The sequence below is a fragment of the Paroedura picta genome, chromosome 1, assembly GCF_049243985.1.
Source record: "Paroedura picta isolate Pp20150507F chromosome 1, Ppicta_v3.0, whole genome shotgun sequence".
Classification (NCBI taxonomy): domain Eukaryota; kingdom Metazoa; phylum Chordata; class Lepidosauria; order Squamata; family Gekkonidae; genus Paroedura; species Paroedura picta.
In genome coordinates this window covers 52,408,662-52,429,886 of record NC_135369.1, presented here as the reverse complement: position 1 = coordinate 52,429,886, position 21,225 = coordinate 52,408,662, and the positions used below count along the sequence as shown (strand labels likewise).

The window sequence follows — 21,225 nt, the reverse complement described above, 5'->3', positions numbered from 1 at the left end:
TATTAAAATTGGTAACAAATGGCAAACACTTTCACCACTATAGAGTGTGTATCTTATATCTTCTCTTTCCTCATCTACAGGGGAATCATATAGTTCTGTTTTGCCCTATGTAGTCTATACTGCAGGATAGGAAGTAACATAATCCAATATAAACACACAATACAAAATCTAATATGAAAACAGAAGAAATGATTGTTTTAGACCAGGGATTACCACCCAGGGGTCTATGGATCCCCAGGAGCCTTTCCCCTCCTGCCTTAATGTACTTAGCCACAAAATAGGGAATTGTCCACCTCCACCCAGAGGGCTCAGTGGGTAGGGTGTGGGTGTAAAATCAAAGGGGGTAGGGTCGGCTATGCCACAATATGGAGGGTATGGACTGTCTTCTCAACTCCTCCCCTTCTTTCCAGCCTACAAGAAGTAAAACTGCTGTAGTGACAGCAAAGGTAGGGAGAGGGCGTGAGAGGAAGTCTTCAAAGGGTGTGCATGGTGATGTTCGCTGGCCACATCACTTCCGGGGGTTCTCAGAGCCTGAAAATTTATTTCAGGGGCTCCTCCACGGTCAAAAGGTTGAAAAAGGCTGTTCTAGACAGTAGCAAAAGCACTGTAACCAGGAATCATAGATGGTAGCACAGAAAAGGTGTAACACAAACAGGAAATAATTTGGTATTTTTTAATTGTCATTCTTAGAAAACGAGCCTTTTTAAAACAAAGGTATTGTATGCTAATAACTTTTATCTCCTTGAATTTGTAACAGAAGAAATACAAGCCCCAAACTCTTAGGCGAAATCATCAAAGGAGTCCATCTCTTGCTTCACTCTGTTTCTCCAGTGACAAAAAGGTGCACATTTTTGGAAGACTGGAGCATCTGAGCAGCCCGCTCAACACCCACAACAGCAGTCAGCTTCTGGGCATCATATTTTGAATAAAGCGCAGTACAGGTCAATGTCGCTCCTTCCCCACCATCTGCCAACTTCATCATATTGCAGACTTCACTGTAGAAATGTGGATAGGTTGGAAGTTCATAAAAAATAAGGTTTCTGATGCCTTTAACTGTGTACCTGTATCAGAAGACAGGGGGGAAACCTCATCTCATCTCATCTCAGTAGTTCATAAAATACATTGCAACAAGTCAGTATAGAAAACTGTGCAATTATTTCATTTTTATTTGTTTAACTTGTAGATTACACGATGTCCATAGACAGTGACATTTAAGAGTGTTTGCTACTGACTTATGAGAGCAGGTGTACAATTCCAATGCAGACAAGAATAAGTTTTTATAGATCACTGAGCAGCAAGAACCTGAGAAGCCTGAGGAGACTTAAACTGCTTCATGCTATTAAATCTCATCCCTCATCTTCACATGACTTCTCAAAACCCAAGCAAAGACTTAAAACAAAGCCTTAAAAACAAACAAAGCCTTAAAACAATCTCTGTGGCTTTAAATTATTTTTTCAATGAATAGGTAGAAAGAAAAAGATTAAAAGGTTATACGTGACTGTTTAAGAGCTATTGTACATGACATATTGTAAAAAAAAAAGATTGATAAGCATCTAGCTTTTTCTCTTTTCCTCCTAATCAAATTCTTAACATAGTTCTCTTTCTGTGGCTTGTGGGCTAGCCTAGCGATCCCCAACCTGTGGGCCACGGACCACATGTGGTCCTTAGACTAATTGGAGGTGGGCCCCGAAGGACGCCTTCTCCCTCCCCCTGTCATGAGTTAAACTGTCAGTTTCACTGTCATGAGTTAAAATTTCCATGAAAATAAAATGTTCCTTATGTTCATTGTTGTGGCGTGTCTGTATCTTATTTTGAAGGGATGTTTAAACATTACCATAGCGATCAGAGAGCGCTAGGGCAGTGGTTGAGAGTAGAGGAGTAAACTACCCCCCCCACCGGGCCTCAGTAAAAGGCGTTGAGTGGTCCCTGGTGAGTGGTCCCCGACGTTGAGTGGTCCCCGGTGATAAAAAGGTTGGGGACCACTGCAGTGTTCCCCAGCCTGTCTTCCTCTTTGCAGGCAAAACATCTTTTTCTCTTTCCACTTTAGAAATGTAAAATTTCTGGATAAGAACTGTTGGGATAAGACAGATAACAAGATACTTTGATTAAGACTTAAGGAGGCCCTTATCTCAGAGAAACCATTCTTTCTCCAGGAAGGATCACCATAAACTTCTCAGATTGTAGGCTGAAAGATGTTAAGTGTCCTTCATGGGGAGAAATAGGCAAGACACAGATGACCATTTGTCCATCCACCTTGCCAAAAGTGGCAATACAGATGATTAGTTGAATGGCTAGTAGTTCTGATTTGGGAGTTCCAATCTTTGGGAAATTAAAAATTTGCTCTGGCAGGAAATGGTTAGTACAATTAGTTGCCAATTTTGCAATTTCACACAGTTCATCTGCTAAAATCTTGCCTTAATCTAGATGAAGGAATTGGCTCTACAGTTTACCGCACTGGTTTAGCAAAACTTAATCTGTGCCAGATTAAGCTGATCCAAAACAAAGATTTGCTTTAACACCTTAAATTAAACTTTACAGCTACAAACAAGAAAATACAATAAAAGGTCTCCATTTAAGATCATCTTGACTCTACTATGTGAGATTTCTGACTTAGAAACTTCAGACTTAAACGGAGTTGAAACTGGGTACATAAATCCTACTCATGGAGCAATTATTTATTTGACTGAGTGAAAAGATTTTAATCCATAACCCCTTACTAACCACCTACTGTCCATCCAGTTTAGCCTTGCTTCCTGTCACAAAGTGAAATACATACCCTCTCCATCTGGCAACACTTACCAGTTGTCCCTTGGGAAGAAATTCCATCCCTGAGAGACATTCAGAGAGACACTTTAAAGCAGATAATATTTTGACCTGTATTTCAAGCTACTTGTACAGTAGCAAGGCTAATTATGATGTCAGTATAAATTATGGGTTGTTATGTTACCTGTATAAAAAGATCACTGCCAGCTCACAACCTGAAAACTTCACTAATTTTACTGGAAAGAAGTGTTGTGATTACCTTATATCCCTCTTTTCCATTAGGTCTAATCTCAAAGTCAACCCAAATTATCTTTAATCCGCTCCTGTGGAGCGGATTAAATAAAAGACTAAGGGCTGTTGGGGAGGAGTTAGGGCGGGCCCTGTCTGGGATAAAAACTCGGAGGGCCCAATCAGGAGCCGCGAAACGGCTCCTGATTGGGGCCTCCGAGTGTCCATCCAGGGCCAAGTCGCCAATGGAGAGCCGCCCGAAGCGTGGCTCCCCATTGGCGGCTTGGCCCGGCCTCGCCAGGCCAGCCGGGGACTCTGCAAGTCCTCTGGCCCCACCAATCCTGCATCTTCAGAAAGGAGCAGGGACACCGCATCGAAGTCCCTGCTCTTTTCCCACCCTCGGGGACCATGGCCATTGCCGGGGAACGACGTTGCTGCCCACCTTCTCTCGCTGCAGGAGGCGCTTTGTGCCTCCCGATCCGCCCACTCGACTTCGCCCACGTCCCGCAAGCCGCCGCCGCCATCACCTCCAGCCCTGTCGCCCACGCCGCTCGCCCTGACACCCAGGAGGGCCCAACGAGCGCGCCCGTCGCTGTCCCACCACCAGCACCCACAGTCCCAAACATGGCGCCTCGCAGCCGTGCCACCCGCCTGGGAGCCGCCTCCGCAGCCACCCGCTGCTGCCACGCCTTCCTGCCGCTGCCAGCAGCTGCGCTACAAAACATGGTGCCTCGCGGCTGCGGCCGCACCCCTGCACAAGCCCACCGCGACCAGCCATCCCACGCACCCGGAGCAACTACCTCGCCGCCCGGCCTTTGAGCTCCTGCCATCGACGCTGCCCGCACCAGCCTCCAGGTAGGACGCCCACTGCTGCTCCAGTCATTGCCTCCTCCCGGTGAGCCCACACCAACTGCCTGGCTTCCCTAGCGCCCGCTGTATTCGCACTACAGCGGGCTTATTTTCTAGTTACCTTTTATAAAAGTGGAAGCGTTCTGTGAAAATTAGAAACTGCTTCTCTCCCTTTAAGAAGAAATGCCTTGCTCTGGAAATGCCTGATTTACTTGTGTATTCACAAATGTGCATACAACTCAGTTCCTCCTTCTTGAAGTAGTTCCGAAGACGCACATAGTCAAAATATGATGGGACATAAATGAGGGTGTGCGACATAACTGCATCCCGATACTCAGGCAACACTTTCTCAACGAAAAAATTAAACCTGATTAAGAAAACACAGAGTACTCAGTATATGTAACTGGATACAAACAGACAGGCAAACAGAACATCAATAATGTATTTAACAAAATTCTGAATATTGTTAAGAGTCAGTGCACTGGCCAGTAGCTAAAAACAGAACCTTCATGGACAATTTACTTTATTATAGACTTACATTCAAAGTCTTCAACATCTGCCATAGTGTGGGAAGCTCTACCTCGTCACCAGATATTCCTGGTAAGTTCTGGTACGAGCATGGTGACAATCCATGTAATGGCAGTGTTCCACATGCTAAAATGTTCTAAATGAGTTACTTCTGCGGTGAAGAGGCACATGCCATACAGGAATTGTTTTGATGGCCTCCACATGCTCAGACTAAACGTATGTACTAATTCTTCATGTTAAACTCAGCTCTTCCTGGAGCCAATGCTGAGAGCAGTTCTAAGAAACGCCACTCTGGAGAAACCCCTCTCCCCTAATAATGGAAACAGCCTTTATGTCATTACAAAGAGTTGGTTCACACACACACACATCTTGACTGCAGGACTGCTTGTGTATCACTGATATAATTTTCTTATCTCCTCACCAAACAGGCATCTTTTCAGTGACTGCTTATACTTTCAGCAGTGAGTCATCAGTATGATGTATGCACCACCCCTAAGTAACCATCATCAACCCTCAGATATCTAGGACTGGGGAAACTATTTCTAGAATATGATTTTCAGTCCGACTTTATATAGTACCACCAATTTTAAACACCATTCATTATACAAAAATATGAATTCTCCCCATATGGAAACTGAGGCTCAAAAATGGATCAAAGTCGCAAAAAGGGAAGATTTCTATTACAGGTTGGTGTAGTGGTTAGCAGCACCGACTTCCAATCTGGCAAACAGGGTTCGATTCCCCGCTCGCCACATACAGCCAGCTGGGTGACCTTGGGCTCAACACAACACTGATAAAGCTGTTCTGACCGAGCAGTGATATCAGGGCTCTCTCAGCCTCACCCGACTCACAGGGTGTCTGTTGTAGGGAAAGGAAAGGGAAGGCAACTGTAAGCCGCTTTGAGATTCCTTTGGGTAAAGAAAAGCAGCATGTAAGAACCAACTCTTCTTCTATATTTCAGAAGCCAAAGATTTAGGAATACACAGAGGTCATGCAGCATGATGCAATGCAAAAGTGATGGAAGTAAACTTTAAATTAAGCATTAAACATAACCTTTTCCCAAAATTTGACATTTCAAGCTGTCAGTGAAGCATAGGATGAATGGCTTGGTGCCCCATTACCTTGCATCGATCACAGAAACAGAATTTTCAGCTTCTAGTTTCCGAAAGACATGAGGAAGCTGCACAACAACATGACTGATGGAACCTACCAAAGGCACATTCCTTACTGCTACCTGTAAGAAATAATTGGGACAGTAGAACAAAAGCATTACACTAGGATCATGGTCCATGGGGTCGCGATGGGTTGAACATGACTTCGCACCTAACAACAACAAAGGGTTTACAGCTGTCATCAGTTCTTGATCAAGAGTAGAAGAGTTGTCAGGTTGGTCCTGATCAGTCTAATCTAGTCCAGAAATTTATTTCACATGATGGCTGCTAGATGCCCTAGAAACAGACGGACCTTGCTACCTCTATTGCCTATCCTCAGCATCTGGTATTTAGGGACATATTATTTAAGAACATAGATGTTTCATCACAGATGTTTGGTTCAGTGATCCAGCCTCCACATCTAACCCTTTTAAAAGCTATCTAAGGTAGTAGCAATGACTTATTAATTTTAATTCACAATTTAATTATTTAATTAAGAAGTAAATAAAGTCAGATCTGGCTTTTTGGAGCCTACTGCTAACTGAATTCTGTTACCTGTTATTTTTGAGAAGGAAATGTCTCTGCAGTCTTTTCCACCTCTGTCATGTTCCTACTTGGTCATTCTCATTAACTTGGAAAAGTTGACTATTTCAGATAATGAATTTGGTATCTGAACCTCTTCAGATTTCCACTACAAAATTTTACCAGTGCACAGATTTTGAAAGTGACATTTTCCCCCTTACTGTAGTTCTAACCCCTTTTTCTTCAGTCTTGTTTCTTTTGGGTAGAGAAAAGCGGCATATAAGAACAAACTCTTCTTCTTCATGAAGATCAACTTTTGAGGAACTGATGAAAGTGGCAGGCCAAAGTCATCCCTCCCCCACTGATTCTCCAAAGTGGTCCATCAGTGACAGAAGACATAAGTAATGACTACTGGAAGGAGACACTGACTGCCGACAGTCAGCTTAGTGAGAAACTTTAACAAACATTTTGAGATGGAAGGATTAGCATGCATATAAGACTTAAGTATTTTAAATGGTGCAAGGCCTACAAAACTTCAGTTCTACAAAAGAATTACTAGCAGTCCACAAACTAACCTGTCCCTGGTAATTCAAGCAGTGCTTATTGAAGATTGAGTTGATCTGTGGATCCTGAAGGGCTCCAAACAGCAGTGTCTGGCGATAATACTTAGACCAGTTATTCAGACTGAACATTCGCACCCTTGAGAAATCTACCCCATGAGATTCCAAAGGCAACAGGTTAATGTGGGCCAGAAGGTGCTGTGGACATATTGAAGAAAAGATGTGCATTATTCAGCTTGTAGAAAAAGGAAAACGGGGGAGGGAGAACCCAAGTAAATTCAGTCAGGCAGCCTGAATATATATTGACCGGTTTAAACTTGTACCTTTGACTTGTTGATAGGAAGCTTTTAATTGTTTCTCAGAACTCACTTCTAAAAATCTGAAATATAGCATCTGAGAGCCAGTATTCCTCTATCAGAATAGGATGTGCTAGTACTATAATTTATAGCTATTTTGCTTTATTACAATTGTACTTTGGACAAGTCAATGTTATCCTTAGAAAGCTTAAAAATAAAGTATCTAGCTGGTTTCACTATTTTAGAACTAATAAAACAGTACTGACCAGAGATCATAAATGATGGTCACATTGCTTTCCTTATGTTTTTCCAATAGCATCATCTTGTGTCCCTTTATATATATGCAAATATAACACTGCCTATCAAAAAACCTCCCCTACTACTTTTGGAAAAATAAGCCTGCTTCTATTGTTCCCACATCATTGTCTTTCCCTATGGAACTCTGTAAGGTGCTGTATATCAGTGGTCCCCAACCCCTGGTCCAGGGACCGGTACCAGTCCGTAGATCAGTCGGTACCGGTCCGTGGGTCCTCCTCCTCGTCCTCCTTGGCTGCTCCCTCGGGGGGTGCCCTGCCACTCTGCTATCGGCTCACCTTTGGTGTTCTCCAGCGGCAGCCATGGCTGGGGCCCCCCCTTGGCGTGGCACTGCTGCTGGCAGCACCCCCAGCGGGCACCAGGAAGTCAGGGGCACCAGCAGGAAAGCAAGTGGAGCAGGGGCTCAGGCGGCGATGGTGACTCCCCCCCCCCCCCCGGCCTCAGTAAAATTGTCAAGCATTGACCGGTCCCTGGTGATAAAAAGGTTGGGGACCACTGCTGTATATTAATGAGAAATATTGCCCTTTGAAGATGGTTCAGTTGCTATTTTTGTTTCTCAATATTTATTTATTTAAGCTTAAGAAAACCCCAGTGATTGACAGCCTTCATCTTGAAGAATGCATCTGTTCAGCAAAAAAACAAAACAAAACAAAAAAACCCAAAAAAAACCCCACACAAAACATAATAACTTGCAGGTTCACCTAGTGGTTCAAATTGAACTGTTACAGTTTTTGAAGCCAAGATCCATTTCTTGTTTGCTGTATTGTACATGTAGCTAGACATATTCACAAAATGAAATGACAAAAAAATTACCAAAATATGCTCCCAATTTTGCATCAGATATACATCTGCTTCATCAATTATAAGCATTTCTATTGACGAAAGGAAATCATAGTCTCTCTTCTTTTCCCCCTCAGCTCCGATAACAGTCCTTAGGCCAAGGGGAGAAGCAATGATGACATCAGAGGAATAAAACGGTGCATACAACCGCATACTCTTCTGGAGAACAGCAACACCTACCGCAGACACACAGAAAAACATTACATCACCAATTTGTTATATAACCATAATATTACCTGTTTATGTACCAAGGAAGGCTTTATTATCCTCTCCCAACCTTTTCCACAGAGGTACTCCTTAAGTCTACTTGACTGTATAGGAATTAGTTCAATTCTACTTAACAAACGTGTTTCTGCACCAATGTAATTTAGTCAAACAGTTACTAGATAACAACAACTGGAACAATAGTCTTACACCAAGCATGCCCAATCCTATTCCTGAAACTATGGCTTATTTTTCCCTGCAATTGGAGACCATCTATCAGTTCAGCATGAAATATATGCAACCACCCAGGGAACCAGTCACCTGAAGCATCCAACCATGTGGTATGAAAAATTGTAAGCATACCCCAGTTGGCTATGGAGGCATGGTGAAGTCTGCTTTACCCCATGTCTATTTGTTACAAAGGGCAACCTCCCATGGATCCTTAACCAATCACTAAAATGACCATCACTAAATGTCACCTGAACACACCCATTCCTGTTTTTTATATCCTGCTTCGAGACTCCCTCTGTTAGAGCTTTGAGATTCCTGGTAGAAAAAAATGGCATATAAGAACAAACAATTCTTCTTCACTACCCATAGGAGTTTCAAAGTGGCTTACAATTGCTTACCTTTCCTCTCCCCACAACAGATACCTGTGAGGTAGGTGGGGCTGAGAGAGCTTTGAGAGAACCGTGACTGCCCCAAGGTCACCCTGCTGACTGCATGTGGAGGAGGACCAGGAAATCAAACCTGGTTTTCCAGATTAGAGGTGCCTGCTCTTAACCACTACACCAAACTGGCTTTATTTCTTCACATCTCTCTAATAAGATACTCCAAGACTCAAAGCAGCACTTTTACTTTGACAACAAACTCTGTTTGCTGGGTTCTCACAGCAAGATGGCTCTCTGGGACTAAGGCACCCACATGCCACCTTATTTTACTGTCTACATAACAACAGACTGTCGATACTTCTACAAGAGTCCTACCTCAAGGGTGTAGCTAGCCTGTGATTAGGCTAGCATCACTGATTTAACCTGTAAAAATAAGACAAGGCCTGAATGTACCATGATGCTTCTGCATCAAAGCACTGGCTCATAATTTAAATGATTCACAGCTCAATTTGCATTCATCTTTTTTTTAATCCAGTAGAAATGATATCAACAGAAACTGAGCTACTGGTATACTCCTTCAAGCTTGAAATGGAAAAATTCAGCTCTAAGAAAATTTGGCCTTTAAGGGTGTGTTTTAAACTCCTATTATGAGGAAGAATTGAAATCTAAACTAGATGGGATGCTGCAAAATGCATAATCAATATTCCAGGTCTTTATTTTTAAGGGGAAAAGTTGCTGCAATGGCCCTTGATTTGGACTGGGACTCCATGGAGTTGCTTTGCGTGCAACTGTACCCCATCCCAATTTCTCCTCACCACTGGAAAAACAACAACATTGAAGTCTTTCTTTCCCCTTTCAGGATAAAAAACATTATGTGGAGACTGTAAGGGCATGTCAGTTGTAATCAGCAGAACTTGCAGAATGGGAAGGGTTAAGCCCCTTCTCTTCACCTCCATACCTTCCTGCAATCCTGATGCTATTACTCCTTAAAAAGTTCATTCAAGAATTTCTCAGCATCATCACTAAATAGGCTCCTGAGTTTTATTAGAATTATTATTTGCCATTTTAAATGGACTGTGCTAAAAATGCATAACCTTTGACGTGCTAGCCAAGCATAATCTATTTTACTGCAGTGCCTATGAGGCAACGGGTTATCCCAGAAATTAAATTTGGCAGAGCCAGTGACTGGAGCCAAGGGAATCCCTCAGCATGGCTTGTAAGACATGCTTTGACCTCAGAAAGAATCCTTTGGTAAACTGACTTAACATGAGGACAGTCAGTAGTGCTAATGAAGCACTGCTTGCCTCTCACTGCTTGTTACCCATCGCCTTTCACGATACAATACCTTCAAGTACTAATAACTCTGAAGACTGGCTTTTCATAGCAGGAGTTCGAGGCATCAAGTCACTGAGAAATTCTCTGTATAATATGCTGACAAAAACAGCATGAAATTGCAATTTCTGAAATAGCCTTGACATTTTCTGCTCAGCCAACATTCAGAATCCCTCCACCTTTCTCATACACATGAGATCTCTGCTGGAAATGAGAGACATTCTAATAACAATAATCAATTTGCAAAACAATGTGGGCTCACAGTATTTTGGAGGGGGCAGTCAATCATCTACCCTCACCCCAGATAAATGGATAAAGGGAAAGCCAATTGTCTTAATACTGCAATCTATTTTAATCTGGTTTTCTTATATTACCACTGGGATCATATTGAGGTACTACTTGAACAAATGTATCTTGGGATCAAACAATTCCAGAACAACAACCAGGCTCATAATCCAATGCATTCAACTATGCTTATTTCAATGACAACTACAGCATTGTACTGCATCATGTACCAAGGCTTGGCAACTACATCAGAACACCTAAAGTTGTCTCAGTTCACTGGTCTATCCAGCTCATTATGGTCCACTTTGACTGACAGAGTTTCTCAGGGAAGGATCTTTCCAGTGTGGTACCAAAACCCTTTAAGCAGACACACTAAGAACTGAGCCTTCTGCACATCAAAGTTGTAGTCTACACTTACAACACTTATAATTAAACACCAAATCCACCTAGTTCAGCCAGTTTTCTTGCATGGCATATATTCATTTTAAAATAGGACTTATCTATCAGGTTGTCCAAAACTGAGCATTTACAGCATCTTTAGGCATAAAGAATGGTTTCACATCAGGCCGCCGGCAAGGAAGCAACTGCAAGCCGCGCAGAGCTTCCTTGTCAAGCAGGGAGGGAATCAGCCGGGCCAATCGGCAGGCGCTTTGCGCCTGCCGACTGGCCCAGCCGATGGTCTGTCCGGAGGAAGGGGCCAATCGGCACCCTTTCTCATCCCGGACAGAGCCCGCCCTAACTCCTCCCCCTAAGCCCTTATGGCTTTATTCAGTTCGCGGCGCCCGTGGCGCCACGAGCTGTGTAAAGATAATGTATATATATATGTATGTATATATATATATATATATGTATGTATATATATATATATATATATATATATATATATATATATATATATATATATATATATATATATATATATATATATATATATATATATATATATATATATTATTCCCCCACATAAATATATAGGATCACCTCATGGCTTGAACAAAAATGTCTATACAGAAATGATTTTTAGAAATATATTTGCCTTATATGAATCACCCCTAAATGCCCAAAACCAGGGGTAGTCAACCTGTGGTCCTCCAGATGTCCATGGACTACAATTCCCATGAGCCCCTGCCCAAAACGACAAGAGGCATTCTATAAAAGTCAAAGTCATGAAAAGGATCAACCCTTTTTAAAGGATTAACAGCTTTTTAAAATGAATGTGAAGCAGCGGTTAGACTACCAGAGACCTGGGAGACCCATGTTCAGATCTCCATTCAGCCATTATGTTCAGTGCATGATTTGGGCCAATCGCTCTTTTTCAGATTAATCCGCCTTAAAGGATTTCTGAGGACAAAACTGGAGGGAAGTGAGGAGAATCGTACAGGACATTCTTGGAAGACTTCTCAGGACAAAAATGGGAAACAAACAATCAAACCCAGGCAAAGAATTTTAAATACCTATCCTGAAGTGGTCGTCAATATTTCCAGCAAAGACAGCTTCATAGTCTTCTGGCCTCTTCAGATTTGGAGGTTTCTCATCTGGATCGGAACCAAACTCCCCCTTAAACCGCTTTTTGTTACTCACATCGATTTTCTTTTTACTTGCAGATTCAAGGAGGCTGATGAAGACTTGCACCACACGTAAAGCTGACTCACGGAAGGGCACCACTATGAGCACCTTTATAAGGAAAAGGAAAGGATTCCATTTTGTGTAAGAAGTTCACACAAAAAGAAAGGAAGATAAATTCCAACAAAAGCAAAGAAACGCAAAGTTTGTTGCACTGCAAGTGTTTTGGCTTTATTATTTTTAGCCACTGCTGTATCTTCCAGCTAGCTTTAGCTGACCTGACACCCCCATGGGGCTTCTGGGTGGCCAGTTCTCTAGGCTACTACTCCTCAGACATTAACACAGTTCTAGCCTGTAGCACAGTATTAGTAAGGATGAGACATAGGCAATTGACAAAACGATCATCCTGTTCCAAAAGAAAAAAAAGATTTAGGTCTCTATGGAGCACTTTGTGGAGAACCAAGAGGAGGTGTCAGCACTGGTGAGTGAAATCATATAACGTTCAGTTGCACAACAACATAGAACACAGACAGCTGGGCTGTCTACAGCATCTGGCCATGCAATATACCAAGAATCTCCACTCCAAAGCCAACATGTCATAGCTGAGTGGCTTCATAATGCCACTTTTTGTCAGGTGTTCACAGAGTGCTTTGAAGGAGGTATTTGTTTAGAGACGCTTACTGAAAAACTTAAGTTTCAAGGCAGGATCTATACAATGACTCTACATTAAGTAAACCTTCTCACCTTTGGTCTTGTGAGTCCCTGATCCCTGAATCCATCATCCTCAATACCTGGTTTTTGGTCCCTTCGTTGGGCATTGTTGCTGAGCACCTGATCATTTGCCTTCAGGATGTGGTTTATGGCATGCAGGCAGTAAACATGACGGATTTCTTCCCCATTTCTTAAAGCAGTCCTCTCTGGGTAGAACAAGTCCTTGTATGAATTCATAATGCAGAAGAGTTCCTTTTGCAGTGGGGTAAACAGCTGATCTGATTTAGGTTGTTTGGAAAGAAACTGGTTGTTCACTTTTGGCCAAGTGATTTCTAAAGGCCTGTGCAAAGGAAGGTGTTTCACACTGGCTTCTTTATCAGGTTTAATCACTCCAAATTTCTCCAAGGTGCAAGAAAACACTAACTGACAAAGCACTGGCCACTAAAAGAGAAAATGCAATAAAATTAAATACACGATGATTTCCATTTTCTGACATCATTGCTATGAAGGTCAAATGAGAAGCAGGGTCTAAATGTACCACACTGCACACCACAGTCATAGAAATATTTAACACTGAACAGATTCACAAGACCTGAAGTACAATTCCAAAATACTACGGGAAATTTGGGCATTCAAATCAGCACATTATTACCTTGACCTGGCTGGTAGATTTGGAACGTTCCAAAATTTTATCTACATCTTTCTTGTTTAGCTCTTCATCCATGTGGAGCTTAAATGGATCTGTGGAAAGAGATGAAAGCATATTTTATCTAACTGGGAAAATGTGCAAGCTATCTCTCCAGAAACCTGTTTGAGAAGGTTGACAAGGCAAATGCAATACAAAAAAATCTTCAAAACTACAGTGTAACAAATCAGTATTAAAAGCAAGCAAAGAGCATAAAAACAGTATTCTGCAACCTAACCAGTTATCCGTAAAAAAAAGTCTTTGGGCCAGAAGTAGACCATAAAAACAGCTAAGGAAGATGGAACCCCTCAGGTTGTGGCCTGGCACATAAAAGATGCAAGCAAGCTACAAGGTGAGGGGAATTCCAAGGATGAAGTGCAGCCACTGAAAAAACCTGACCTTTGGTTCCCACCCACATCACCTCTGCAGGTGGAGACATCAGGAGCAGGGTTTTGGAAGAGCATCTTTACTGGAAGGCTAGACAGCAAAATGGGATTAAATGTCTGTTCTGAAATCCTTGAGAGGGTTAATCAGTAGGAAAGGATAAGCCCCTCTGTTGAAACAAGTAGTTCATAAAGCATGTCAAAGGTTCCAAGCATGAAATCTAGAATTAAGAACAAAAACTAAACAATATTTTCCCATTCAACTGTATGTTACAAAAAAGCATTTCAACACTCTTGAAAGGGCAATAGAACTTGCTTACAACAGTTCTAACAGTTTCAGATGGGTTGCCATGTTGGTCTGAAGCAACAGAAGAAAGTTTGAGTCCAATGAATTGTAGTTTGTAGTTGAGAGTTCCTACATTGTGCAGGGGGTTGGACTCCAGATAACCCTGGAGGTCCCTTCCAATTCTATGATTCTATGAGTGGCACTTTTAAGATGGACAAAGTTTAATTCTGGATATATGCACACTTCTTCAGATACAGGCATGCACACAAAAGCTTAACCCCAGAATTAAACTTTGTTGATCTTAAAGGTGCCACTGGACTCAAACTTTGTTCAACAGCTGTAACACTAATAGCTGTATAGCAGGGGTAGTCAAACTGCGGCCCTCCAGATGTCAATGGACTACAATTATAACAGAAATTACTTTGTAGCATTCAAGTCAGGATGCATATCTTTAAACCCAGCAAACAAAATGAAACCTACCATCCATGTGTTTGTTTGATAACCCCCCTTGCGTGCAGTCCCCAAGCATGCTTTAAAAAACAGGAGGCTGAATGTCACCTTTACTGGCCTGTCACATGTACGAGGGTAATAAATTTTGCTACTAGGGTTCCAGTTAATACATGAACTGGTTTATTCTGAACAAAATGATTTTCTTGAAGGACACAAGATGATTATGGGGGGCTTATCATGAAAAGGTTTTAAGAAACTTGAAAATTGCATGAGTGAGAAAAAGGCCAAGAAAGTTGTGCCAAGGAATGTTTTTCCCACCATGACAATGCACCTGCTCGTTCTTCAAGGGGAGTAAGGACTGTATTATGAGAAATTTGTTGGGAAACCATACCCCCATCCACCCCACATCCCTAATCTTGCCCAGTCAGACTTTTTTGTTCCGCAAACTCAAAAAGCATTTAAAAGGAACAGTTGCTCGAGGACACCCAAACTACCATTTTGATGTGGTGTACATCAAAAAAGTGTAGAATTCGTTGGGGATAAATAAGAGATGGAAACATCCCTTTGAGAAGTGTATAGACCTAGATGATGGATATGTCGGGAAACAATAGCTTCACATTTTGATATTTTTGTTTAATCAAGGTTTCTATGATTTTGTAGCAATACTTTTTGACTTGTGCATCGGAATAGGCTATGAATGGCTTGGTGAGTTTCAAGCTATACAGATCCAGCGTAAACAGTTACACACAACCACCTTAACGAATACATTGGCAGAGTTACCTTTTGTTGCTTCTGTAGAAGTACAGCTTTCTTTCTGGTCTGCAGTCTCTTCTATAAAATTTGTTTCAAGACTAAACTCAGCTTCATGTTTCTCATCTGTGAATTCTTCGTTTTTTATGTCACTAGAAATATCTGCTTCTCCAGGTTCTTCTTGGCTAGGTTTTTGCACTGGTGCTTCAAATCCAGAAGAAAAAGAGTAACAGGTTGTGTGTTTTTATCAAATCATATATTCTTTAATTCTGTAGAACATTGTTTTCCTTAAGCAACAGTGTTACACCTCCATCCTACACAAGTTTATGGCTGGCAACTGTAAAGCAGTTAAATAAGGCTGGATTTCAGAGTAGTTCAGTTTTTGGGCTGCTGAGTTACAAGGAATACTATAAGAGGACATGACAGCAGGAAAACAACTGCTCGTTTTATTTATTTATTTACTTCATTTGTACCCTACATTTCTCCTCAATGGGAATCCTGAGCAGCTACACACCACTATTTGAGCAGCACTGGCACAACAGCTTTTCCCTCCAGGCCACTTATGATGTGTTCCAAGCTATAAGGGCCAGCCTAGCCTTGTATCCTCTTCTACGAATAATGGACTGGAAGGAAAACCTAATAAGGGCTTTGCCCCCTTTGACCAGTACGAATGCATCAATCATGGCAGTAGCCTTAAGCTATACCATGTATCCTTAAGATATATCACGTAAGAAAAGGATTTTCCATCTAAGGGTTTAAAAAGAACTGATCATGTCCCCTTGTCCTTCTAGCTGAGCACATCGAACCTACAGAAGGAGCTTAAGGCAAGTTATTTGATCTACATACTGTGTAGATGTGATGCCCTTCCTTTTAAGCCAATTTCCTTCTTATGCAGATGTCTCCCACTTGTTGAAGAGAAAACCAAATTATTTCTGAGATGTACCAGTTATCCCCTGACCTTAGGGATTTCTAGGGAGGCTTCCTTCAACCAGACTATATTACTTAAGGATTCAAAGGCATAGCCCTGGGCACAATATTATTGTTATTATTTATCTGATTTATAGACCACCCTCTCCATCAGGGTTGGGACGGTATACAACAATAAGCTTTCATACCAGAATACCCAACAACACGAGCAGAAACCCACAAATATATGAAGATTCTGTAATGATCAATGCAATTACTAGTAATAATAGATACAGTATTTGCTGGCATATAAGACTACTTTTCCCCCCTGAAAAAAATGCCTCCAAGTGGGGGGGGGGGGGTCGTCCTATACGTCGGGTGCACTTCAGTTGGGATAGACAGAGCTGCCCATAGTGGCCTCCCGATGCCCGCCCACCTCATTCTACATACCATCCAGTATTGCGCAGTATCCAGCGCGGCAGGTCATCAGCGTGGCTGCAGCGAGCAACAGCAGCGAGACAGGGGTGCCAACCTTTTCGGCATGACCGGCCCGTTCTGCTCGGCGGGAAGCAGTGGCGCTCCGGCCCGCCCCTTGTCTACGCAGAGCTTGCACATGCGCACTTGCGCACTAGTGCCGGTCACAGGGAGATGCAGGGGCGGGCCGGAGGTGCTGCGTTCACGCTGTGGCCGTACAATGGTGATAATGTAATGTAACAAACTCTATATTTTGAGTGGAAATGTTGGGGGTCGTCTTATACGCCCAGTCAGCTTATACGCCGGCAAATACAGTACTATTAAGCCCTAAAACTATGAACTAATCATCCAAAAACAAACCAAAATACAATAGGAACACAAACAATTACCTGATTCTTGGTCAGGAATGTCACCATTACTGTCTTCATCCCCTGTTTCTCCCTCATCCTGGAACTCTTTATTGTTTTCTATCAGATCCTCAACATTTCCTTCTTCAGAGTCATCATCATCATCATCTTCCTCCTCCTCTTCATTGTCTGAATATGGAGCAGCTTTTAATGTGGCCAGTAATTTGTGATACACAGAGACCTGTTCTGAATCACTCTCTGCATCACTTTCTGAGACAGATGGGTCAGAATCATCAGACTAAAAATGGAAAAGCAAAATCCCTTACTTCAAATAGATAGCATATAAAGTGCCTCATACCAAGTCAGACTGTTAGCACACTGATCTTGCTATTCTTTGCAGCCAGGCTCCCAGGCCAAGATCCTGCTATCTGAGATAATTGTATCTGGTGGAGTCAGGATATGAACCATGGACCTAATCCATACAGACTAATTCTATTTCCATTTTAACACTGCTTTATTTTCATTGTTACTGAGAAAAAAACATGGGTAGAGTACCTGTTTTGGTCTCATGGAAGATACAAACACAAGACTGGGAAGAATTTGCAGAGAGAATCTCATTTTCCATTGCCACTGTTTCCTGTTTCCCTTCTCTGAAAGCCCCCATGGCCTCTCTCCTTTTTCTACTTCCTTCCCTCTTTTCCACCCACTAACCAACCTACTTTTATCTCTCCCTCCAATGTCTCCCACCTTTCCTCATCCTGGCAGCAGATACCAGTCTGTAATTCTAACTACTATATTCATCGGATTAGATTCAACTTATATATTGGATTCAAATTAAAGGAAAGGAAGTTTCACTTAAATATTAAAAAGCATTTTCTGATGGTGAGGCCTGTTTGTAGTTGGAATATGCTGCCTCAGAGGGTGGTGGAATCTCTTTTGTTGGAAGTTTTTAGGAGATTGGATGAGCACCTGTCAAGAGTGTGTACTTTTTAAGTCCCTGAGAAAGGGGGGGGGGGTGATCTGGATGGCCTTTTGTTGTCTCTTCCAGCTCTGTGTGATTCTGATGCCCCTTTGGCTTTTGTGAAATGACTGCTTTTGAACAGTAGCAGGCAGTTCAGCCTTAGTGGGTTACGCAAGGGACTTTTCACACATGCTGAATAATGCATTTTTAATCCACTTTCAATGAACTTTAGTGCATTGAAAGTGTAGGTGTGAAAGTGCCAAGTCAGGTAGCAGCAAACAGCTCAGTGGTTGATGAGTCCTTCATCAAACGTCAAAACAGCCCTAGAAAGGGCCCTTCCCTCTGCCTTTTGCTGACAGAAACCAAGGCTTGAAGGCTGACAATACATTGTGGTTGCCTAGAAAAAAACTACTGAGGGGCATGTATTTTTAAAAGGTACAGGCTGGGGCTTTTTAGATTGGTGGAAAGATTTGTCTTGTCAATTCATGGCTCCAATCTGTTATTCAAATATTCATATGTTTGGCCATGTTGAGACTCTGCCTAGCAGTGCACTGAAAGTGCATATCACAATGTGTACTTTTCTCCTGTGAAAGTTCTGAATAGGAGAAAGCAGAGGGATGGATGAGGGCCAATAAACTGAATCTCTATCCATTTACTGGTCAATGAAGAAGCTGCCTGGAGACAGCCTTTTAAAAAGTCTGATTATACAGAATTATTTATTTATTTCATTATACCTTGCCTTTCTCCCAAGGTGGCTTATGCCAGAATTAGTCAGATCCATTGCAAAGATGTTTCCCATTCACTTGCAAATAAATATCAATCATTAAAAGGGATATAAATAAAGACAGAAAAACTCTTACCAGTTCACAAATCTGAGTTGGTTCTTCTTTTACAGAAACCCTGAAACAAAATAATTAATTTTTCTTTACCATTCAAAGACCAGTTTCCAGAGATAGAGTAAAACACTGAAGATGAAAACTTCTCTCAGTAGCAACCACAAAAACAGTGCCTGGAGGCAGATTTGGAGTGCATGCGGTCTAATAAACTGAAGCTGAATCCTGACAATACAAAATGGCTACTAAAGGTTTGACCCCCAGATTGAAGATTTCCCCCATTCTGGATAGGATTTCCACTCCCTTGAAAGAAGACATCCATAATCTGGGTGGAGTTCATGGACCTGGGCCTCCTGCTGAATAAGCATCAGCTTTGCCAAGATTGTCTTTTATCAGCTCTGACTGGTTAGCCAGCTGAAGGCTTTCCTAGGCAGAGAAGATTTGGCTATTATGGGCCATGCCCTGGTTACATAGATGAGACTGCTGCAATATGTCCTGTGTGGGGCTGCCTTTGAAAACTTGATACACAATGCTAAGGCCATGATGTTGACTGGAATAGATTGTAGGAACCATCAACACTGGCTCACTTTGTTTTCAGACACAATTCAGAGTGCTGGGCTTGACCCTCGAAGCCCTATATAGCTTGGGACCAGAATTCCTACAGGACTGCGTACTCCCTTATGAACTTGCCTGACCACTATGGTAATCTTCAGAGGCTCTGCTTCAGATGCCCAGGCTGGTGACAGCACTGGAGAGGGTCTGCTTAACCATGGCACCAGAGCTCTGGAACCCACTCCCCAGGGAAATCCATCTGTCCCTTCTGTTGACACCTTTTACCAACAGGTGAAGATTTTTTTTGTTTCATTTGGCATGCTCTAAATGATCCTTCCTTGCTAACCAATGTCTTTATGTTTTGAATGTATTTTAACTTTTAAAAGTGCTTTTAAATTGTTTTAATGATGTATGCTTTAAAATATGACTATAATCATACATAGCTGACAATGTTAACTACCTTGGTGGCCCTTGTAAAACCAGAAAGATGGCATAAAATGTTGTAAATAAATAAACAAAATGGTGAGCACCTTTTAACCACTGGAGGAGGTCCTGTCATAAGAAGACCTGTTCTTAAACCAGGAAGAAATGAATGTCCTTAAAGTGCTACGTGTGTGGACATATACTAGTTAAGTCTTACAGAGCAGCCATTTGCAAAGTTACAGCAATCTAAACCAACTGGTTTCAATAATTAACTCGTTAGGCTACTATACTATTAATCGACACGCTGTTTAACACACTTCTCACTAGACAGGGGTAATCTTTGGTCCGGTCCTACCTGAGCTATTCAAATGGCACAGAAACGAAGCATCCCCGAGGAACCCCGGCCGAGAGAGATGCCGCATCGAATCTCTAACAGGCAGCTGCCTGAGAGGAGAGGCCCTTCAAGGCGAGAACTCCGCACGCCTTGCACGCTCACCGGTCATGGAAGGGATGCTCCTCCCCGAAATCCTTGAGATGCTTCTTTTGCTTCTTACTCAAGTGGCTGATCAGCTGCTGGCGTTGCTGACGGGCTTTCCTCTTCCCCATGCTGCCGCCGCGACCCACGTGAAACCCCAGGGGCCACGCTTTACGGGCAGCACCTCGCCTCTCGTCTGTTTTACGACACTGGGCGAGCGTCGGGCCGCAAACCGGACTTCTTAGCTGTTTGAACTTTCCTTCTTTCACTAGTCAAGGTTTACTCATTGCATGCGAAAAAGTCCTCGGGAAATGCACGTGGGAACAAAATGTCGCTTCTCTTTAGATCGCCATAAGCGTCCTGCTTTAAGCTAGCCCCCCTCCCCTTCTGCTGCCTCCAGCGCTTAAGAGACCCCCGACCCTTCCTCCCGCACAGCCTGGAGTCCAAACCCATGCGCAGTAGGCGGGGCAGTGGCGGCGGCGAGAGATAAGCCCCACCCACCTCCCTGGAGGGCGTGGCTTGCAAGCCCGTCGCCGACGTTCCCGAGCGCCATTTTGAGCGCGGTTTGTTTGTGGGCCGAGCCCGAGCAGGGGGGAGGTTCGCTTTCTCCTCCCACGCTTCGAGGGGGCTGAGGCTGGCGCTGGTGGCGCTTGTTGCTGCGCACGGCGCTTGCCCGAGCGGTGACGGTAAGTGTTGTCAGGCGTGAGGTAGTGGTGGGTCTTTAAAATGGTCTCTATTGGCTGCGTAAGGTGGGGGGGGGGGTGGGCAGACGAAAAGGGGGGGCAGCGAGATGTTCGCGAAAGCGGTGGCTTGCCCTGGTCTCTTCCCCCTTCACGTGGAGGCCCCGCGAGAGCCGAAGACTCCCTGATTCACCTTCAGCTCTGTAGAAAGCCTGCGAAATGCTGCCCCCGTCCCCACCAGGGATTGAACTAAGGGCATTTA

At 42.9% G+C, this 21,225-nt stretch overlaps 1 protein-coding gene and 1 long non-coding RNA gene across 3 annotated transcripts in view; one reads left to right on the top strand and one right to left on the bottom strand.

The window, feature by feature from the left end:
• Positions 1-659: 659 nt before the first annotated feature.
• On the bottom strand, positions 660-20,738 carry UTP25 (UTP25 small subunit processome component). Of its 2 annotated transcripts, XM_077338105.1 has the most exons (12): positions 20,305-20,736; positions 18,861-18,900; positions 17,082-17,337; positions 15,343-15,516; positions 13,411-13,499; positions 12,792-13,199; positions 11,939-12,158; positions 8,026-8,228; positions 6,617-6,799; positions 5,490-5,602; positions 3,962-4,207; positions 660-1,061 (listed from the first exon to the last, which is right to left on the bottom strand). In XM_077338105.1, the coding sequence occupies exons 1-12, from the start codon at positions 20,412-20,414 to the stop codon at positions 815-817; spliced, it is 2,289 nt and encodes a 762-aa protein (XP_077194220.1). In that variant the 5' UTR covers positions 20,415-20,736; the 3' UTR covers positions 660-814. The 2 variants fall into 2 exon arrangements, with proteins under 2 accessions (XP_077194220.1, XP_077194230.1); XM_077338115.1 differs by lacking the exon at positions 3,962-4,207 and having other exon boundaries at positions 20,305-20,738.
• LOC143837808 (uncharacterized) overlaps positions 20,731-21,225 on the top strand; it is a 32,321-nt gene continuing 31,826 nt past the window's right edge. The window contains exon 1 of the long non-coding RNA XR_013231098.1: positions 20,731-20,969. This is a non-coding gene — a long non-coding RNA (uncharacterized LOC143837808). The remainder of the gene's footprint in view (positions 20,970-21,225) is intronic.